We start from the raw sequence: 22,208 nt of genomic DNA, 5'->3' as shown, positions 1-22,208 counted from the left end.
TAACCTATCTGGAAGAACAAAAGACTTCAAATTAGGAAAAAAGTAAAAAAAAAAAATGAGTAAGAATTTGTTCTCTGGTTCAGAAAGGCAAAGGTAATAAAAGTTGAGGAAAAAGCCAGTGGACTAGCATTTAGGAATAGAAGAGCTTGTTAGCGAATACAAGTGCTTTGGTATAAGCATAGTATAAAGTATGTGTTGGAGATGGGCAGAAAGCTATAAGACAGACCTATACAAATCGTACAGGCTTTTAATGCTGTACTGAGAGGTTTAACATTATTACATAGGCAGTAAAGTGTCCTGAATGATTTTAAGTCCAGGGGGTGATGTGATCAGATTTGTTCCTAGACTAGGAGTACTCCTACAATCCAAAGTCCTAAACACTAACCAAGCACCAACTTGCAAAAGGCCTATTTAAAAACCATATTCTCAGAGTCCTTTTCTGTACAGTCACTAAGGTTATTTTCTGTTAACTGACAAACGGAAAAAGAGGCTTCGGACAGAGAAGGCAAAAAATTATTTTAATTTTTGTCATTTAATTGAGGCGGTATCCAGTGAATATTTAAAAATTGTATAAAACTCAGGAGAGAAGTTTGACTAAAAGTAATAGTTGAAACTTTAGGACAGGGATCAGTAAACTATGGTTAGTGGGCCTATCTGGCCTGCTATCTGTTTTCATTCAACCTATGAGCTAAGAATGGCTTTTGGCTTTTATAGTTTTAAATGGTTGAAAAAGAAAATCAAATGAAGAATTATATTTCATGACACACAAAAATTATATGAAATTTCAATTTCAGTTTTGATATATATTTACAGGAACAGAGCCACGATCACTTGTTTACCAAATGTCAATGGCTGCTTTCACGCTACAACTGGAGCAGAGTTAGTAGTTGCAAGAGACATCATATGACCGGCAAAACCTATAATATTGACTATCTGGCCCTTTGAAGAAAAAGTTTGCAGACCTCTGCTCTAGAAGATTATAAAATTGCTTTAAGAGAACTTATTTTATACTCACAGGGGACAGAACTTATTTAATAAGAGAAGCCCTGCATTCAAATTTTTTAAAGTAGCAATCAGAAAACTTTGGTTGTAAAAAAAATTTCATGTCTTTTAGTTAAAAAGCAATGGCAAAAAAGAATGAAAATTTTTAAAAAATTTATAATTTTTTAAATCAAAGGATTTATAATTAATCTTGTTCTACTTTTTCTTTTATTGGAGATCTAAAACATTTATTTAGACTGCCCATTTCATATCTATTACCATCTTTCACTGACCTCATAAAAGTCACATTAATAATTGAGCCCTTAATATATTTTTATCATTTCACTCCACACCAAGGAATAAACACAAATTTTTAAAAATTGCTAAAGTGACAAACTAACACCTGATTTTTCTTTCAGACTTCTATCTGTCCTCCAGTCACAATGTAGTCATACCCTAGAGCTGTTCATTATAGAGTGTAATTCTATCTCCAAAGTCTTCCAAAAATCAAACACAAAATAAAAGCTGATTATTTGAAAATACCAAAGCAACTGATAACCACTAATCTAGAAAAAAAATGACCATTATCAGAAATAAAACAGAGAAAAATCACTTTAGCCCTTCAGATAGAGATGAAAAGGAAACAGTACCAAAACTGTTATGCCCATACATCTGATAGCACGTACATAAATGAAATAAAGTCCTTGAAAGACAAACTACAGAGCTACCACTCAAGAAGAAATAACCTAAACAGTTTGACATATATCTTTAAAAATTCACAGAAAGAAAATCTCAGGCCTAGATGGCTTTTTACTGGTGAATTCTATTAAACATTTAAGTAGAAATAATACCAATTCTGCACAAACCCTTCCAGAAAAATTAAAGAAGGGATGCTTCCCCAACTCATTATATGAGGACACAGTTATTCTAATAATAACACCAGACCAAGACATTAGGAGAAAAGAAAACTATAGAATAATGCCTCATAAACACAAAAATTCTCAAAAATAACAAGCTAATAAAACCTAGCAATATATACAAAAGAGCAATATATCATAACTAAGTAATGTTTATGCCGTAAATACAAGACTGGTAAACATTCAAAAGTCAATCAATGTAACTCATTATATCAACAGTCTAAATAAAACAAAAAACAAAAAACCATATGATTACCTCAGTAACAGATACAGGAAAGGCATTTTACAAAATTTAACATTGATTTATGGTAAAAAGTCTCGGCAAGCTAGAAATAGAACTTTCTTAAACTGATAGCAAATATCTACAAAACCCCTACTGTTAATATCATGCTTAATAGTGAAAGACATTACTTTCTTTGTAAGATCAGTAACAAGGCAGGGACATTCACTCACAAAATTCCTCTTCAGCATCAGACTAGAGGGCATACTCAGTGCAATAAGGCAAGAAAGAGAAATAAAAATCATATAGATTAGAAAGGAAGAAATAAAACTTCTTATCTCAAGACAACACAACTGTCTACTTAGAAAATCTCCAAGAATCTGTGAGTCAGTACACCTAAAAAGTGAGTTTAGAAAGTCACAGGACATAAGGCCAATATGCAAAAATTGATTATATTTCTATAGACTATCAACCAAAACCAGGAAACATGGTAAAATACTTAGGTATAAATCTAACAAAATGTATGCAAAATATGTATGCTAAACTATAAATGATGGAAGACATCAAAAAAGACCCAAATAAATAGAAAGATATACCATTTTCATGGACTGGGAAAATCCAATATTATCTCTTGATTCTCCCCAATAGATTCAATGTAATCCCAATGATTTTAAAATATACATGGAAAAACACAGAATAGTCAGAATAACTCTGAAAAAATGTAACACTGGGATCCTCTTACTGCCTGATTTTCAAGACTTACTATAAAGCTATAGTAATCAAGAGAAAGAGGTATCGATGAAAGCACAGACACATAGATTAATGGAACAGAAGACAGAGTCTAGAAATAGAAGCAAGCATACATTGCCAAATTTTCAACAATGTGCAAAGGCAATTTCAATAAGGTACAAAGCAATGCAATGGATAAAGGTGTCTTTTCAACAAATAGTGCTAAAACAACTGGACATCCATAATAAAAACCTTAAATCTTGGTCCATATCTTGCACCATATACAAAATTAACTCAAAATGGATGGATGATAGACTAAAATGGCAATGACAAAAACCACTATAAAACTTGAAGAAAACATAGGAAGAAATCATTGTGAACTTGCATTAGACAAACATTTTTTAAAAATAACATGCAAATACAATTCACTAAATTTTTTTTATATGCTGGACTTCATGAAAATTAAAAACTTCTGCTTTTCATAGGAGAATGAAAAGAAGCCACAGAAAAGTGAAAATACATGAAAAACATATAACTGATAAACAACCTGCTTCCAAATGTAGAAAGAATTCTCAAAAGTTAGCAGTAAGAAAATAAAGCAACCTAGGCAAAATATATCCTCTCTGTTGTTCCTCTAAAAAACTGTCTAAAAGTAAGGCTGGTATTGTTCACATTAAGAGTAAAATAAACTTTATGTAAATAAATAAAACTACCTCACAAATAGCTCAGCCATCTTCTCATTCCTTTTATAAATAAAACTGCTACAAGTGTCAATTTTCACTAATTATATCAGGTAGTATTTTCCCTTTGTAAAAGCAAAGTGTTACAACAGTGTTACAGTTTGCTGGTTGTAACAGTTTGTTACAGCAAAACTTAATTAAAAAAAAAAACTTGGAGAGTTTGTTACTAATTTTTTTTTTTTTAGATGGGTTTTCTCTCTGTTCCCTAGGCTAGACTGCCGTGGTGTGATCTCAGCTCACTGCAACCTCCACCTCTGGGTTCAAGTGATTCTCCTGCCTCAGCCTCCTAAGTAGCTGGGATTATAGGTTTGTGCCACCACAACTGGCTACTTTTTGTATTTTTAGTAAAGATGGGGTTCCACCATGTTGGCCAGGCTGGTCTTGAACTGCTGACTTTAAGTAATCCACCTGCCTTGGCCTCCCAAAGTGCTGGGGTTACAGGTGTGAGCCACCATGTCTAGCCTATTATTAATCTGTATTCCTAATGCACAGAATAAAATGTGAAATATGTGCCATTAATCAATCGGATGTTTAAACACTAGACAGTATTTAACACAGCCTTCTAATCATATCTTTTTGGTTGACAAAAACTCAATCCTCAGAGCTAAATTTAGTAATTGCCTCAACATGCAATGCCTTCAAGTCTGTTTCTTTCTTTTCCTTTCCTTTTATTTATTTATTTATTTTTTTTCAGACAGGGTGTTGCTCTGTTGCTCAGGCTGGAGTGCAGTGGCACAATCTCAGTTCACTGCAACCTTCACCTCCTGGTTCAAGTGATTCTCCTGCCTCAGCCTTCCAAACAGCTGGGATGGCAGGCGTGCACCACCACACACAGCTAATTTTTGTATTTTTAGTAGAGACGGGGTTTCACCATGTTGGCCAGGCTGGTCTTGAACTCCTGACCTCGTATGATTCACCCACCTAGGCCTCCCAAAGTGCCAAAGTGTATTACAGGCCTAAGTCATCACGTCTGGCCCTCCTCAAGTCTATTTCCATAATACAGAACTTACAATTAGTATTTTTTTAACAGTCTATGTTAGGTGAGGGTTTACCAACAATCTATCAGCAAGTTTGTTTCAGTCTTTAATTGTACCTTTCTCAGAGTTTCTGGAAGCTAACATTTAAAAATTCTTATTGTGGCCGGGCACAGTGGCTCAAGCCTGTAATCCCAGCACTTTGGGAGGCCGAGGCAGGTGGATCACGAGGTCGAGAGATCAAGACCATCCTGGTCAACATGGTGAAACCCAGTCTCTACTAAAATACAAAGAATTAGCTGGGCATGGTGGCACATGCCTGTAATCCCAGCTACTCAGGAGGCTGAGGCAGGAGAATTGCCTGAACCCAGGAGGCGGAGGTTGCGATGAGCCGAGATCGCGCCATTGCACTCTAGCCTGGGTAACAAGAGTGAAACTCCGTCTCAAAATAAATAAATAAATAAAAAAATAAAAATAAAAATAAAAATAAAAATAAAAATAAAAATAAAAATGCTTATTGTCAATCTTACTAAAAATGTCTTTAAAAAAGAAAGACCTAAAATATTTTTCCCAGGAAGCAAAGAAGAACAGTAGAAAGTTGAGTATCTAGAGATCTGTTTCCTTAAGCAAATTAATGTCTCTGATCCTTCTCTACTGCATCTGTGAAATCGGGAGGCTGGAGTCACTAAATCTAGCCTTGGATTTAAGGCCCAGTCAAATTGTAAAAATCTTGATTCTGTAGATGTCCTTAAATAAAGTATATTTCTTCCACAATAAAAGATAAAATCCGTATCATCACTAGTAAAAATCTGGGTAAATCAAATACTTCTCATGATCGTGGAAGAATAACAAACATTTCTGAACCTCAAGTTTTTCCTGAATAAAAAATGAGGTTTAATGAGATAATTTATATCATATATTGCAATTCTATGATCTTATCAGAAAACAACTTTTAGTAATAGTCAAGATCGTTTTGATAGAATAAGCACATAACTGTATTAGTTAAATCTAGCTCTAATACATACGTAATAGATACATTGTGATACAAATCAATTTGAATTTTGAGAACCTACTAAAAGTGAACTTAATTTGATCACATAAATGGAAGAACATGCTTCAACTTATAACAAGGTGAAGCAATTATTTGGCCATACTCTAACTATTCAGGATTTATATACTACCATGTTATCATATTATTCTTAAATAAAAGTGAAAACAAAAAACGTGTTTGATTAAAACATTAAATCTCAAAGTAATATCAGGCACATCATGAACATAAATAATTATATATTGACAATGAAAATGACAGATACTAAATATATGGGGTAAAATAAAATTTCATATATTCAATAACTAGAATTTAAGGTACTTATTAAATCTGATAAATAAGTCTCAGGTTTTCAAAGGCTCTCTCTATGTCATTCACTATAGTATCAGCTACTTCCTAGTTCTTTTGATTTTAAAATAAAATAAAGTAGGCAGACATAATATACATTTAGACTATTTAAAGAAGAAGCCACTTTAGTCAGTAATACACAGCCACATAATGATACATAGTTCTAAAAATTATCCTCAATGGAGTTAAGGTCAATGATCCAATAATTTCATTTATAGAAACCTGCTCCAAGAAAATAAGCAGAAATACATAGAAATACATATGCACAAATATGTGCAGTGAAGTATTACTTGTAATAGATAAAACTGTAAACAACTCAATTATCTGAAAACAAGGTATGGTTAACATAAGAGCTATCGAATATATTATTGTACATAACAAAGACTTTTTAATGACATGGTAAAAAGCAGATGAGAATTTTTAGTTTATGTATTTCTATATTACATATATTCTACACAGGTGAAAATAATATATAGTCAACTTGTATTTCCCAAAGATCATTGTATCAACACAATAAAAGATGGCAAATGAGAGCCTAGCATAATAAATTCAAGCAAGAAATGAAGAAGGTATGAATAAAGAGGGTATGAACTAATACAATGGCACTAGAAATGAAAAGAAGCAATATTATAGTTTCAAGAGATTTTTAAGAAGCAGAATCAATAGGTTGTGGCTACCAAGTAGAACAGTAGGTAACAAAGAAAAATTATAGTTAACAAAGTGGAAGTGTAGGTAACAATGAAGAGATCTGGCTAAATTTTAATTCTACAATCTAAAGTCAGAGATGCAGAAGGCAAAATAGCTTAGGGTAAAAGAATAAGATCAGGTGACTCTGAAGAAAAATTTTAAATTTAAACAAACTTTCTGTATATTATGTTTAATATGGCAAGATTCATTCTATATATTAGAAATGATTTTTATTCAGAAAGCTATTAACTAATATGGAATACATTTCTTAATAAAGCCCTATCAGTGAATTATTGCTGTTACAAAATCTTTATTCAGAATTATCTCAGTAGGGGAATAAGGTGTTTAATTTTTATCAAAATATTCTAACTTGAAAATGGCAAACACGAACTATTTCAAGAAAAAGCTTTGTAAGTTACCATATCATTTTTATTCTCCATGAAAATGCTGAGTTTCTTCAAGAATGACACAACTAGAATGAGCAGCTCAAAATTGTCCCGATCAAGAGCCTTCACCAACATATGAACTATGTTCTTGTTCCTCATTTTCAGTTCAGTACGAGTATCCTCAGCAAGATTCAGAAGCAAATAAAGAGCAACTAGAAAAGTAAAATATACGAGAGTTAAAGAATCAGTATACTGATTCAACAATTTAGAAAATCATTTCTACTCACCAAGGCAGTAGAGATAGCCCTAAAAAGGTATTATATTATTCTGAAAATTTTAACTGGTAATTGGTTAATTAGAAAACATTTGTTGTTACTGAATGACATATATATATATATACATATATATATATATGTTATTTAAAACAAAACATATATATAAAATAATTCATATGATGCTGAGAAGAATACAATAACCAAAATAAAACAATGATTCCTGCCCTCTTGGAGCTTAGAGTTTAATAGAAATCAAATGGCAATTAAAGGTAGATAAGTCAGGAAAAAAATAAAGCAGACAGGGAGAAATAGTATTTATACATATAGAAAACAAGATCACATTATAAAACTTTAACAACTAAAGTCTGCAGCTAAGAAGTGCAAGATATATAAGAAGTTCATAATATACAGTATAACTACAACTAAATTTGAGCCTACTAAAATCGACTTTTCATATGCAAACTAATTTTCTGTTAGTCACTGTAAGAAAAGACCTTATGAAATTCACTAACACAATTATTACACTAGACAGAGTTGAAGCCATTGTTTGCTAGTTTAAAGTAAACTTTCTTTTAGATTTGTATAATAAAAATGCTTAGGTTCTCAAAGGAAACTTATTGTGTTTTTTTTTTTACAGTGAAAGTGATATTAATGGATAATGTTTTCCATTTTTCCATGATTGATAGGGAGCTTCAGAGTTCAACTTCTGTAACAATTATGTAGGCTTTTATGGTCTATATAGTCTTTTTCTTCTCTTGTGGCCTCATTGTTTTATTATTTCACTTCATGTATTCTTGCAAACTACCTCTAACCTCTTATAAAAAGAAGAAATACATGCACAGTATATATACAAGTAGATAAACATAAAATTTATTTAACAAATACTGGAAAGGTAAATCTCACTTATTAAGTACCTATTGTATGTCAGGTCTATTGATGTATAAAGGATATTTTAATTATATTATGAGTTTAATGAGTAAAGTAGTATAAAAATTTTACAGATGGGAAACCCCTGATTCAAAGAAATAAAATAACTTTCCCTATATACATGTAGAAAGTGGTAATGCTAAATTAAAACTCAAGCCTATCAGAATCCAAAGCTCACATATTTATACTATATCATTATGCTGACTTTCTATGCAAGGCCTTGTCAAAAGGTTTTATAATTACATTGAAAAAACAAGCAGACTTCTCTTTACAGCCAAGATACACGTAGCAGGTTCAATAGTGTCATCCTAAAATTTATGTTCACCCAAAACCTCAGGATGTGCCTTATTTGGAAATAGGGTCTTTGCAGATGTAACTGGTTATGGTGAGGTAATTATGTATTAGGGTAGACCATGAATCCAATGATTGGTGTCTTAAGAAGAGGAGGAGACATACGGTGGAAGAAGGAGACTGGAGTGATGTAGCTAAAAGCCAAGAAGCTCCATAGATTGCTGGGACCCACCAAAAGATAGAAAGAGACAAGAGAAGATTCTTTCCCAGAGCCTTCAGAAAGAACATGGCCTTGATAACACCTTGACTTTGGCCTTCTAACCCTCAGAGCTATGACAGAATAAATTTCTGCTGTTTTAAGCCACTCAGTTTATGGTAATTTGTTATAGCACCCCAGGAAATTAATAGGATGGGATTTTAAACCTTCATCTGACACCACCACCAAAAAATCAGACTAAAATACACAAAACAAAGATTTTCACAATAGTGGACACCATAAAATGAAGGACAGTGATCCCTGAGAGATAAGAAATAAATGGGATAGTCCAATGTTTACCCTAGAATACTGCCTTAAGAGAGTTTCCATGTCACAACACAGTGAAAGAGAATCAAGGCAGAACCTGATAGAATCCCTGAGCTACGGACATGGAGCCAAAAATCCAGAGAAGCCAAGGAGTTCACAGAAAAGAGTACTGGAGAGGAAAGAGCTGAGCAGAGAGAGGCTCTGGAGTTCTACAGAGGTCTCCCTCAAATATTGAGTTGAGTATTGATAGGAGCCTGGAATTTAGTGAGGCTGGGACAGAACAAAATGAGAGGAGTAAAAGAACACAGCTGAAAATAATGCCTGTTTCTACCAACATACTGGCAACCTCTTAATTCATGCATTAGTGGATAGAGTCCTCAGAGGGGTCTTGCCTCGATAGTGGGAAATAACTAGCTTTATACTAAATGCTGCTTCTGTCTAGACTAATAAATTATAAGAGTAAGATCTAAGAGGATCAAATTGTTTCCAACTAATTTAACTACTTCCCCAAACAAAACTCAAAGACATTTTTAGGAATTAAAAAACCCACATACAACAATGTAAATTTCACTGTCTTGCTTTTTTTTTTTTTTTTTTTTTTTTTAATCATCTACTTACAGAAGGGTTTGGTCCTCACACTGCCTTGCTTCTAATCAAAGATTATCAGTCATACAGGAAGTAGGGAACACAACTCACAAGGAAGAGAAAAGTCAACCAATTGAAACTGTCCAAGAATTGACCTAGAGTTTAATTATTAAAAAAGGAATATTTTAAGTCATATAACTGTATTCCAGATCTAAAAGTTAAGTAGAGACATGGGAGATAAAAAATATTCAAACTTCTATCACTGAAAACTACAATGCTTGAGATTGTAAACTACTTGAAATTAACAGTAGTTTAGAGATAGGAGAAAAAAAGATTAGTGAAACTGAAGATATAATCACAGAAACTATCCACAATTAAACACACAGAAAAAGATGGCAAAAATATAAAGAGTATCAGAGAACTGTGGAACAACTTCAAGTGGCCTAATATATGTTTAACTGTAGTCCCTGAAAAAATAGTAACAGAAACATTTCCAAATTTAGTGAAAATTATAAGCCCAGAGTTTCAATAAGCTCACTAAACTCCAAAAACAAGAAACATAAAAAAAAAAAAAATTGCACCAAGGCCTGTCATAATAAATTGCTCAAAAATAAATTGCTCAAAACAAATGATGCAGAGACAATCATAAAAGCAGTCAGAGAAAGACATAATATGAATAGGCAAAGAGAGCATGACAGCAGACTTCTCATCAAAAACAATGCAAACAAGGCAACAGTGGAGCAATATCCTTATAGCATTAAAAAAAGTTTTCAACCTAGAATTCTAAACCCAGTGATAATATTTCAAAACAATAAAAATATTTTTAAAATAAGACTTTTTTAGATACACAAAAGATAATCACTGGTAAATATGTCCTACAAGAAAAATTAAACGAAATTGCTCAGGCAAAAACAAATGACACCAGACAGAAATACAGATCTATACAAAGGAATAAGATCAATAGAAATGGTAACCATACATGTAAACATAAAATATTATTTTCATATTATTTAAATATCTTTAAAATAAAATTGATTACATAAAATGATAATGTATTATATAGGGTTTTTTTGTTTGTTTGTTTTTGGGGTTTTCTTTTTTTGAGGTAGAGTTTCGCTGTCACCTGACTAGAGTGCAACAGCGCAATCTCAGCTTACTGCAACCTCCACCTAGCCAGTTCAAGTGATTTTACTGCCTCAGCCTCCTGAGTAGCTAGGGACTAAAGGCGTGCGCCACCATCCCCAGCTGATTTTTGTTTTTTGGTGGAGACAGGGTTTCACCATGTTGCCCAGGCTGGTCTCAAACTCCTGACCTCAAGTGAACTGCCCACCTGGGCCTCACAGAATGTTGGGATTACAGTGAGATTACAGGCATGAGCCACTGCATCTGGCCTTATTATAGGGTTTATAATATATGTATAAGTATAAAAAATGTTAGTAATAGCTTAGATGTGGGAGAGAGAAGAAATGATTCTAACGCTAAGCATGAAACTGTACAAAATACTTCACAGCAGACTTAGCCTATGATAAATTAAAGATGTATCACTTGTAGTTAGACAATTATGCTTAAAGATGTATAATATAGGCCAGGTGTGTTGGCTCACGCCTATAATCCCAGCACTTTGGGAGGCCAAGGCGGGTAGATCATGAGGTCAAAAGATTGAGACTATCTTGGCCAACATGGTGAAACTCCGTCTCTACTAGAAACACAAAAATTAGCTGGGTGTGGTCGCACACGCCTATAGTCCCAGCTACTTGGGAGGCTGAGGCAGGAGAATCGCTTGAACTCAGGAGGCAGAGGTTGCAGTGAGCCGAGATCGCACCACTGCACTCCAGCCTGACGACAAAGTGAGACTCTATTTCAAAAAAAAAAAAAAAAAAAGAGAGGTACAATATAAACCTTAAAGCAATCAATAATATAACAAAAGACTTATAGTTAAGCTAACAATGGAAATAAAATAGAATTTAAAAAATCTGAAATCCAGACAAGAAGGAAAAAGACACACACACACACACACACACACACACACACAGCTAGTCTAAATTCTGTTCATAAAAAAAACATACTTGATGTAAATATACTAAAAATAAAAGGATAGACAAATATATCCCATGCTAACACTAGTCACAAGAAAAAGTAGATTAACATATGAAAACGTAGATTTCAGACCAAAAGATATTACTATACATAATGAAGATTACTTCATATTGATAACAAGGACAATTTATCAATAGCACATCTACATCCTATATCTTTATGTCCCCAAGAATAGAGCTTCAAAATATATGTAGTGAAAACTGGTAGAAGTGCAGGAGCAATAAATAAATCCACAATTATTGTCAGAGATTTCAATATTACTCTCTCAACAACAGAAAAAGTATAGAAAAGCAGTAATACATGTAAAGAGTTGAACATCACTAAGAAACAACTTCACCTCACTGACATTGACACAAACCCCACGTAAAACAGCAGAATGCACATTCAAGTGCATACAAAGCCTTGAAGAAAGACCATATTCTAGACCATGAAACAAGTCTAAATACATTTTGAAGGACTGAAATATTACAAACTATTTTATCTGATGACCATAAATTAAACTAAAAATCAGTAATATGAAGCTCTCTGAAAAATTCCCAATTATTTGGGGAAAAAATAACTCCCTTCTATATAATGCATGGGTCAAAGAGGAAACAAAAAGAGAAATGGCAAAGTATTAAAAATGAAGGAGCCGGGCGCGGTGGCTCAAGCCTGTAATACCAGCACTTTGGGAGGCCGAGGTGGGTGGATCACGAGGTCGAGAGATCGAGACTATTCTGGTCAACATGGTGAAACCCCGTCTCTACTAAAAATACAAAAAATTAGCTGGGCATGGTGGCGCGTGCCTGTAATCCCAGCTACTCAGGAGGCTGAGGCAGAAGAATCGCCTGAACCCAGGAGGCGGAGGTTGAGGTGAGCCAAGATTGCGCCATTGCACTCCAGCCTGGGTAACAAGAGCTAAACTCCGTCTCAAAAAAAAAAAGGAAAAAAAAAAAAAACTGAAGGAAAATGAAAATAGGGCATATGAAAATCTGTGGGATGCCACTGAAGAAGTGCTTAATGGGAAATTTATAGTAGTAATATCTGTCTTCAAGAAGAAAGGTCTTGAATAAATGACTCCAGCTTCCACCTTAAAACACACACACACACACACACACACACACACACACACACACATACACACACACACACAAAGAACATATTAAACCCAAAGTAAGCTGAAGAAAAAAAAATTATAAAGATCAGAGTAGAAATCAATTGAATAAAAAATTGGTAGGGCTAACACCACCTGATATCAAAATTTTCTACAAGCTACAGCAATGAAGACACTGTGCTACTGGCATCAGAACACGCAAAAGTGATGGATAGAACAAAATAGAAACCCCAAAATAGGCATGATACATGTAAATAAACGGTTCTGACAAAGACATAAATCAGTTCAGTAGATAAAAGATGGTGTTTTCAAAAGTAGTACTTGAATAATTAGCTATCCATGTGCAAAAAAAATGAAGAACTTTGATCCATTCCTCATCCCACATACAAAAATTAACTGAAAAGGTATGATAGGCTTAACTATAGACTCTGAGACTATACAACTTCTAGAAGAAAATATAAGTAAAAATAATTATAACCTTTAGTTAGGAAAGGATTTCTTTTCTTTCTTTTTTTTTTTTCTTTGAGACGTAGTCTCTCTTGCTCTGTCGCCAGGCTGGCAGTGGCGTGATCTCAGCTCACTGCAACCTCCGCCACCTGGGTTCAAGCAATTCAGCATCCCGAGTAGCTGGGACTACAGTCACATGCCAACATGTGCAGCTACATTTTGTATTTTTAGTAGAGATGGGGTTTCACCATGTTGGCCAGAATGGTCTCGATCTCCTGACCTCGTGATCCACCCACCTCGGCCTCTTAAAGTGCGAGGATTACATGCACGAGCCATCATGCCTGAAGGAAAGGATTTCTTAGATACAATACCAAAACCTTGATCCAAAAAATAACTAAGTTGGACTTCATAAAAATGTAAAATTCTGCACTTAAAAAGATAAAGAGAAGAAAAATATTTGCAAATCACATATCTGATAAATGCTCATATCCAAAACATGTAAAGAATATATATAAAACAATCCAATTTAATAATAGGCAAAAGTTAGAGAAGGCATACTTTAATAAACATAAAGAGATGGCAGATAAGCCCATCAAGAGATGTGCAACATAATCAGTCACTAGAAAATTTCAAATCAAAACCACATACATTCATGGTGAAAATATAAAAACAACTACTATAGAAAAACATTTGGCAGTTTCTTATAGCTAGACATACACCTATGATATGACTCAGTCATTCCATCACTAGGTATTTAACTAAGAGAAAATAAAGTGTATGTCCATATGAAGACTTACAGACAAATGTTCACAGCAGCATCAAAACTGCCAAAAACTGGAAATAATCTAAATGAGCATCAACAGGTAAACACAAAGAAATACTATTCAATATGAAAAAGGAATGAACTACTGATAAATGCAATAATATGGATGAATCTTTATGCTGACTAAAAAAGACAAAAAGAAATGCATACTATATGATTTCATTTATTTAAAACTCTAGAAAATGCAAACTAACCTAAAGTGAGAAAGCAGGTCAGTGATAACTTGGGAATAAGGGAGAAGGAAGGAAAGGGAGAGACTATAAAGATGCATGAGGAAATTTTGGGAGTGATGGATATGTCATCTTGATTATGGTCATAATTTCATGGGTAGTTACATATGTTAAAATTTATCAAATTGTATACTTTAAAATTGTACAGTTATTATCTGTCAACTCTACCTCAATAAAGCTCTTACAAGAGCATAAAATACTAGCATAAATAAAATATTTGGTTAGAAACAGAGCTTAAAGTTTTATATGTTAAAAAAGTCAAATTAGTTATTTAAAATTTCTACATGAAAACAATTGCTTTCTTGAGAGCTGATGCATTGTGGATTATATGCTGACATAGATAATACCTATTATTTTCTAGCATATTTTAAAATTAACTTTTGAAAATCTGACATTTTCTCCAACAGGTTAAACTAAATTATTTGGCTTCGGATATTTTAAAAACTCAGTATAGCTAAAATTGCTAGTAATCCTCACAGGATGAAGATATTTTAGGAATTAACAAGTATTTCCATTACAAAGTCAGTCAAACAGCAACGAACTAAATGAATCACCAAACAGTCAAGTACAAATCAGGAATTAAATTCACACTTAAAAGCCCCACATCATTATCACTAACTAGCAAGAGATTTTACATCTCATCAGTAACCAAAAACCCATATTATTGAGGTTTTACATCTCTTAATAAAGCTAGAGACAAGGAATTCTTTTCTATTAAACAAGAGAAAGATTTTGAAATTTTTATATCAATTTCCAAGGAAAGCAACAAAATAATTCACTTTATAAAACAAGTCGGTTAGGGCTGAAGAGACAAAGATTCTTACCATTGAAAAGGTCACATGCTGGATTAAAAAATCCTTTCTTAGGAAATAAATAAGTATACTTATTATCTATAAATAATAAGTATATTTAGGAACTAAATGGGGAAAAATACTGAGTCAAATTTAAAGCGTTATCCATGCTAAAGACAGAAGAACTTGTAGCATATTAACATTTATAGAACTTTCAGTTATTCTCACATTAGCTTTATAGATATGACAAAAAGCGAACAAAACAAATGTATTTAGAGTAAGTACTTTGTTACTTTCCTCATTGCTTAGGAATTCATACCTCGTAATAGCTGTTCCTGTTTTACCACAAGCCCCTGGTACTTTTTAAAAGTTTTTTCATAATCCTTTCTCAAGGTTTGGTTTTCAGGGTCTTCATCAAGTGAACAACTTGTTAAGGATTATCCGTACTCATTGAAGCAAAAAAATCTATTGGTAAATTCTATGAACAACAGCACTATTAAATTTTATATGCAACTTTATCCAGTTATTTTGTCTCACCAAAAGTTTAACTAAAATGTTGTCTGCACAATAATTGTGCTGTAACAGGACTTCTTATCTATGTGGTCATGGATTCCCTGGGAGTCCTTGAGTGAACAAATATTTTTTTTTTATAGTCCACAGCTAACATCATATAGATGTTTGAACCTCACCAAATACCTGAATTCCCAGAAACTGTGAATATTTTATGCAGGTGCACAAGTCTATAACTTTCAACAGATTATCAAGTGGGTCCATGAACCAAAAAAATTACTGCCTCAGAGAGTGATTTAATTACTAAGAACACTGGATTTTACTTGAGACAAATGCCCAGAATATTCAAAGGATGTATATTAAATCTAACGCTTTTGTGGCAGTCTTTTCAGACTAGAGATGCCAAGAAAGAACTATCCCAAACTTAAAGGTAAACAAGTTTTTAAAATCACATCTTTTAGTCCCAAATCATCCCCTGGACACCTTGCAAAAATAATCAGTTACTTCAGTATCTCCAAGAATATGAGTCAAGCATATGACCCCAGAATATGAGTCAAAGCAGCTGACCTTGTTGAATACCACTTGTATCAAAATAAAAAGAAATTTAGGACATTAAAAAAATAGTAACATGTCAGGAGAAATGGCCAAAATTCTGAGGTCATTTTTATATCCCTTCAATTACCATAATCTATTGAGTCTAAGACACATTTTCCTCTTATCTTAACATCTTCAAAACTGGATGTGTCTTATAATTCATTATGTGTCATAGTTTAATGGAAAGCCTATTTTCCTCTCCTAGTGGTTAAATACTGAATTTTAAAATTAATGGTGTCTGATATAGAAATATAATGTGTCCTAAGATGTGAGTTCTTGTCACCAATCACAAAATGCAAATTAATGATTGCTAACAAGTTTCACTAGTTGTTCCCTCCATACTGCTCCAGTTTTAAATAAATTTTGGGTACCACTGAAGCATTTGGGAGTACTGGCACTCCAGAACTGATGTAAAGGTCTCAAGGATTCTTGGGTGGTTGATGTAGTTGAGTCAGTATCAATTTAGATGCCAGAAGTTTACGGTATGCATAGAAAATTTATAAACATGAAAAGAATCTAATTAACAAAAGTCAAACCCTGTGTGTGAGTGTGGATTTTACAGTATTTTGGGGTTTCAAGTGACAATAATAAAAGCCTGAGAGATTCTGTAGATAATACCCTGAATTAACCTATTACAACACAGATTAAATTGAAGCCTTAGGGTTTCTGGAGGCCAAAATTAACATAAAAATAGGGTCTACTTTTGCACAAGGGAGAGTTAAAAATGTATGACATTCTGTACAACAGAAACAAAGTTTTCACTTTTTAAAAGACATCAATAAACACTTGATTCAAAGGAAAGTTATCAGCATGCCTTGTTGATCTGCAAAACACATTATGCTTGAACAGATACAAATAAACCAGGGGCCTTTGATACAGAAGCATTAAGTTGTTGAGGCTAAAATATGATAAATATCTTCAAATATGAGAATTATGATGTTGAAGAAAATATCTTTATTCTATATTGCTTTAGTATGCAATACTAGAACCAATGGATAGAAGTTATTGGGAAATGGACTTCAATGCACTAAGCAAAAGACTATTATAACAAACAGAATGCTAAACCACAGAATGGGTTAAATCAATAAGCAGTGACATTGTTAAAGAATAGCCTATATGACACCATTTGTCACCAGTTGCAAAAAAGACTTTTATATTTGCAGGATAGATTAAAACAGATACCTAAATTTCCTTTCACAGGTTCTATCATTCTAGAGGCCTTTAAAATTTGTATTTATTAAAAAATATATTTTTATACTTTCCTAGAAAAATAGAGCTTTTAACTAGGTTCATCACCAAATTTACACACATTCTACTCAAAGTCACCTTAGTACTCACATAGAAGTACATAAGCAGCAGTGATGAGCCAGACTCCAATTACCCAAAGGATCTTAGTTTATGTAATGATGTAATCATTTAGAGGCTCACCTACTAAGTTACCTGACACGACTATTACCTGCTCCTTCTACCTCATCAACTAAGAAAGGTTGTGAAGAGACACAAAGTGAAGGTCAAACTGTATTCATTTTGATGGTTTCAATCTACTTCATACTTTCAATAACACACAACTGCATTGTTTCCAAGTAATGCAATTAACAATTTTTTTAAAAAGAACAAAACCATTCCACCCATCCAAAACTTATAACCAAAGTCAACAGAGGGTTCAAATGCCACTGTAAAAGGATATCAGCTTTCTTCTTCTTTGAAAGTTCTTCTTGCCAAAGCTCGTGTCTTTTTAACTCATGATCAATAATATTCATACACAGGGCTCCAATTTTATAGTGAGTAATAAGTCCATGAAACTGAGAAAAGCTTTAGAAAAGGCATTTTAATATATATTTAAAAGAATACATTTTATGAGTACAGAAAATCTGTTTTTAGTGATCACTGGTACAAATCATGTAGAAAATAAATTTTAAATATTTCAATAAATGAATATATCCACAGTATAACTAGGAAGACTTGAGATTATAAAATTACTTTAAATGTATTTTATCACATTACCCTTACCTAAAAGTTATATTTAAGAAGCTAGAAAGTAGACACTTTTTTGTAATTAATCACCATATTAACTCAGACACTCACAATAAATTTTTAGATTATTGTCTAACAAAACTAATAACGTAACAATACTAGACATACACTTTATTTATTGCATAAAACTGACATCAGAGAATTAGTACTAGTAACAACACTTTACATGCTTTCTAGATAATTGAATCATCCAATTATTTATTCAATAAATATGTATTTGCTAATACTAGCATATTTTTAGAACAGAAGCAGTAATTCTCTAGGAATTGGCTAGAAACTTTTCATAATTTCTTAATAAACATCTTTCTTAAGGCTATATAATTAATATGAATACATAACAGGTATGTGCACATACATGCGTATATATAACAGTAACATTTACTGAGCACTTACTCTGGATCAGGCTTTATTCTAAGTATTTCCATTTTTAATTCATTTAATCCAAAAAACTATCCAAAGAGGGTGCCACTATTACTATCCAAATTTTGCTCCTGAGGAAACTTAGGCATGAATGAGTACAGACTACATAAAAGATAGAATAACAGCAAGACAGGCAATAGGAAACAGGAATAAGAATTCAGCAGTAGAGCATAGGCAGACACACAGAAAAACTGAGAATGAGTGATCCACAAATTGAATCAATGACACAGACAAAAAGCAACAGAGATACAGTAGTTTTTTTGGTTAATAGTTTTTATACTTACCTGGAAAAGCAAAAAAAGATGTAAATTATGTTCGTAGCTAACTCAACACTTTGTTTCCAGTCTTCTCTCAGGACCCTTGCTAATGCACCAAGGGCAGTTTCTAAAGAAAAAGGAGAGGTACTGAAACGATCATTCTCCTTGCTCTGGTATAAAGGATGATTGGTTTTAAATGTCTAGTTATTAATAAATAACAAAGCTAAGATAGAACTGGAGCAAAAAGTAGGATGCTTCTTTCCAATACAGAAAGCTATTTTTAAAACTAAAATGTAATTTTACTTAAAAATACATAACATGCTGCTTCAAATATATACTGAACACAGAAGTAATAAAATATGATTTAGATAAAGTGACATAATATGTATGTTATGGTGACAATAAAATAATTAAAAAGTGTTTTGTTTCTTAATTTAACAATCTTAAATTAAGAACTGTAATCTTACTAATGCAGTACTGACTTTTCTTTTTAATATCTGATTTAATGTATTTGATAATACAAAAAAATCTTGAATAAGTCTAGAATAAAATGAGCAGGTTAGTAGACTAGCACTCGTTCCATTAAAGCAAATGAAAAAACAAATAAAATCTGTACACAGAAAAAATGATCTTTCAGTAACACACTAAATTTATGCTAATAGCCACAAATAAAACAAAAAACTTTCACAAAATTAACTTTCAGGTAGGTTAATAAGCATTTCTGCTAAAATTCTATCTTGAGGAAACAAAACTTAAAGTAATGACACTAGCTTCAAATCAGGTTGGCACATGGCATACTAATTATTAAAGTAATTAAAATAAAATATATGTTAAAACATAGAAATCATAATTCCACCGTTTTTAATAGGTACTCAGGATTTACAATAGTACTTTATAGACTGCGTTATGAGTATTTATTGTGGTAATAAAAATGTTCCACATTTGAGCTTTCAAAAATTACTGTATTAGTTATGAATCCACAGTGACAAATTTTTTAGCAAACTAAAAATCATCCTATGATCGCATTTCATGGTATTATTCACATTCACAATATAGAGAACTAGAATAGTATATACTTTGAAAAAAATAATTTTGGAGTCACATAAATAGGTTGGCAATGCATATTAACATGCAAAGGCTCCAAAAAGTCCTATTTAACAAAGAATCTGGTGTAGCATTATTCAATCTAGTAAGTCTCAAAGGCATCAGACCATTATAATACAGAGAAAATAGTATTTCTTAAAATACTAGCTTACACAGAACTGTTCTATAATGTCATAAATTTAGGCCTAGGTTTAGTGACCTATTTGCCAGATTTTATTTCATTTTTCTCCTTTAATACAGAATAAAGAAACATCTCAATAAAAATATAGTTACAGGAGTTGTATACAGTTTACTAAGAAACAGCTAAAATATAGTTTACAATAGGTCAAAAGAAAACCCAAAATTAATTTCTACATTGAATGCAATCATAATCAAAACTCCATTATGACTTTTCACAGAATATGATGAAATAATCTCAAAATATATAAGACAGATGTGCAAGATCAGCAAAACCAATTATGGGAGGAAAGAAAGCAATTTGGAACATTTTTCCTACATATTCTAAAGTTAAGTCAAAACACCAAATAACACAACAATAGTATGGTATTGGTATGTAAATCATCAAATAAACCAATGGAACAGAAGGAGAGAGAACACTAAAACAATTCCATGAAAATATGAGAACGGTGCCTGCCACACAGTAAGTTTTCAAGAAGTATCTATTTCATAAAAGAATGGCAAGCATATAGCAGAAAAGCCATTTGAAATACTTACTTGAAAGTACTGATTAACAAAACGATTGATTTGAATTATTTTATTCATGTATTTGTCAACAGCCAGAAAGGCATTCTCCCTCATGTAATGCAAACCAGATAACAAAGACATCTTTCCTATTTTGCTTTTGGCAAATGTATAATCAGAAAGCTACGCATTTAAAATGATTCTACAGGCCGGGAGCAGTGGCTCACACCTGTAATCCCAGCACTTTGGGAGGCCAAGGTGGGTGGATTACCTGAGGTTAGGAGTTCCAGAGCAGTCTGACCAGTATGGTGAAACCCCAACTCTAATTAAAAAAAAAAAAGCGAAAAAAATTTGGCTGCGCATGGTGGTGCATGCCTGTAAAATCAGCTACTCAGGAGGCTGAGGCGGGAGACTTGCATGAACCAGGAAGGCAGAGATTACAGTGAACTGAGATTGCACCACTGCACTCCAGCCTGGGCAAGAGAGGGAAACCCTGTCTCAAAACAAAACAAAACAAAACAAAACAAAACAAAACAAAACAAAACAAAACAAAACAAAAAAACAAGATTCTACAGTGTTACTAAGAAAAGGGTGTTAAAAACATTCTATCTCCTTTTTTTGTTACTACCAAGTACTTCTAGTGAAAGGACAGCAAACACTTGATGTGAAATTCAATCTCAGTGAAACTGCAAAGATTAATAGCTGTCCCTGTGCTACTAAGAGAAAACTAATATTGAACTCTAATTTAATAAAACATGATATATATATATATATATATACATATATATATATATATATATATATATCTAGGCAAATGTCTAAACTTTGATCTTCTATCCTAATTAAAAGAATAAAACAGTTTTACAGAGTAGAAGAAAAGGTACAGTACCATTAATGCTTAATTTTCCTTGTTTAAATTAAATGGTTTGTGAATTCTCCCGAGAATAAATACCATGCTCTCAAATTAAGAAATCTGAGTAAGAAAAAAATAAAGAGCTGGAAAATATATGCATTCTTAAGTTTTGTATAAATATTGTTTTTAACTTATTCCTCTAGTATAATTAAACATGTTTTATAATAATTTTCTACTTTTAATATTTATAGCTATAAATTACCATTCAGTAGTAGTTCTTCCAAGTTATCAGGATTTCGAGCAAGCTGCAGGATCAAAGCAGAACCCCGAACCTTATCAGGAATATCTTCATATAGTAACTCAATATATTCATCCATATCATTAATGTTGGCAACTTCATCAATCTGAAACAAAGGAAGAGGCAGAAAATACTCATCAACAATGCTCAACAGATTCACTGTCAAAGAAATGATATTTTGTGATCAATATACTGGCCTTTATAATACACAAATTTCCAAAGAACTCACAGTAGCCACCTTTTTGGATAGGAAAATTTTAGACTTTTAGACCTAGGACTCTAATACAAAATCCCATAATAAAATCAGATGTATATAAACTTTTTAAATTGTCTATCAATATAAAG

At 32.6% G+C, this 22,208-nt stretch overlaps 1 protein-coding gene across 1 annotated transcript in view; it reads right to left on the bottom strand.

Annotated features, from left to right (window-relative positions):
• The window catches only part of KIFAP3 (kinesin associated protein 3), a 149,960-nt gene that overhangs the window by 90,725 nt on the left and 37,027 nt on the right, over positions 1-22,208 (bottom strand). The window contains exons 5-9 of the mRNA XM_074389807.1: positions 21,828-21,969; positions 18,955-19,054; positions 17,904-18,028; positions 15,432-15,530; positions 7,064-7,242 (exon numbers count right to left, since the gene is read on the bottom strand). Of these exons, the coding sequence (XP_074245908.1) occupies positions 7,064-7,242; positions 15,432-15,530; positions 17,904-18,028; positions 18,955-19,054; positions 21,828-21,969 (645 nt within the window). The remainder of the gene's footprint in view (positions 1-7,063; positions 7,243-15,431; positions 15,531-17,903; positions 18,029-18,954; positions 19,055-21,827; positions 21,970-22,208) is intronic.

The sequence above is a fragment of the Saimiri boliviensis genome, chromosome 19 (assembly GCF_048565385.1).
Source record: "Saimiri boliviensis isolate mSaiBol1 chromosome 19, mSaiBol1.pri, whole genome shotgun sequence".
Lineage (NCBI taxonomy): Eukaryota > Metazoa > Chordata > Mammalia > Primates > Cebidae > Saimiri > Saimiri boliviensis.
This window is presented reverse-complemented; position numbering and strand designations above follow the sequence as displayed.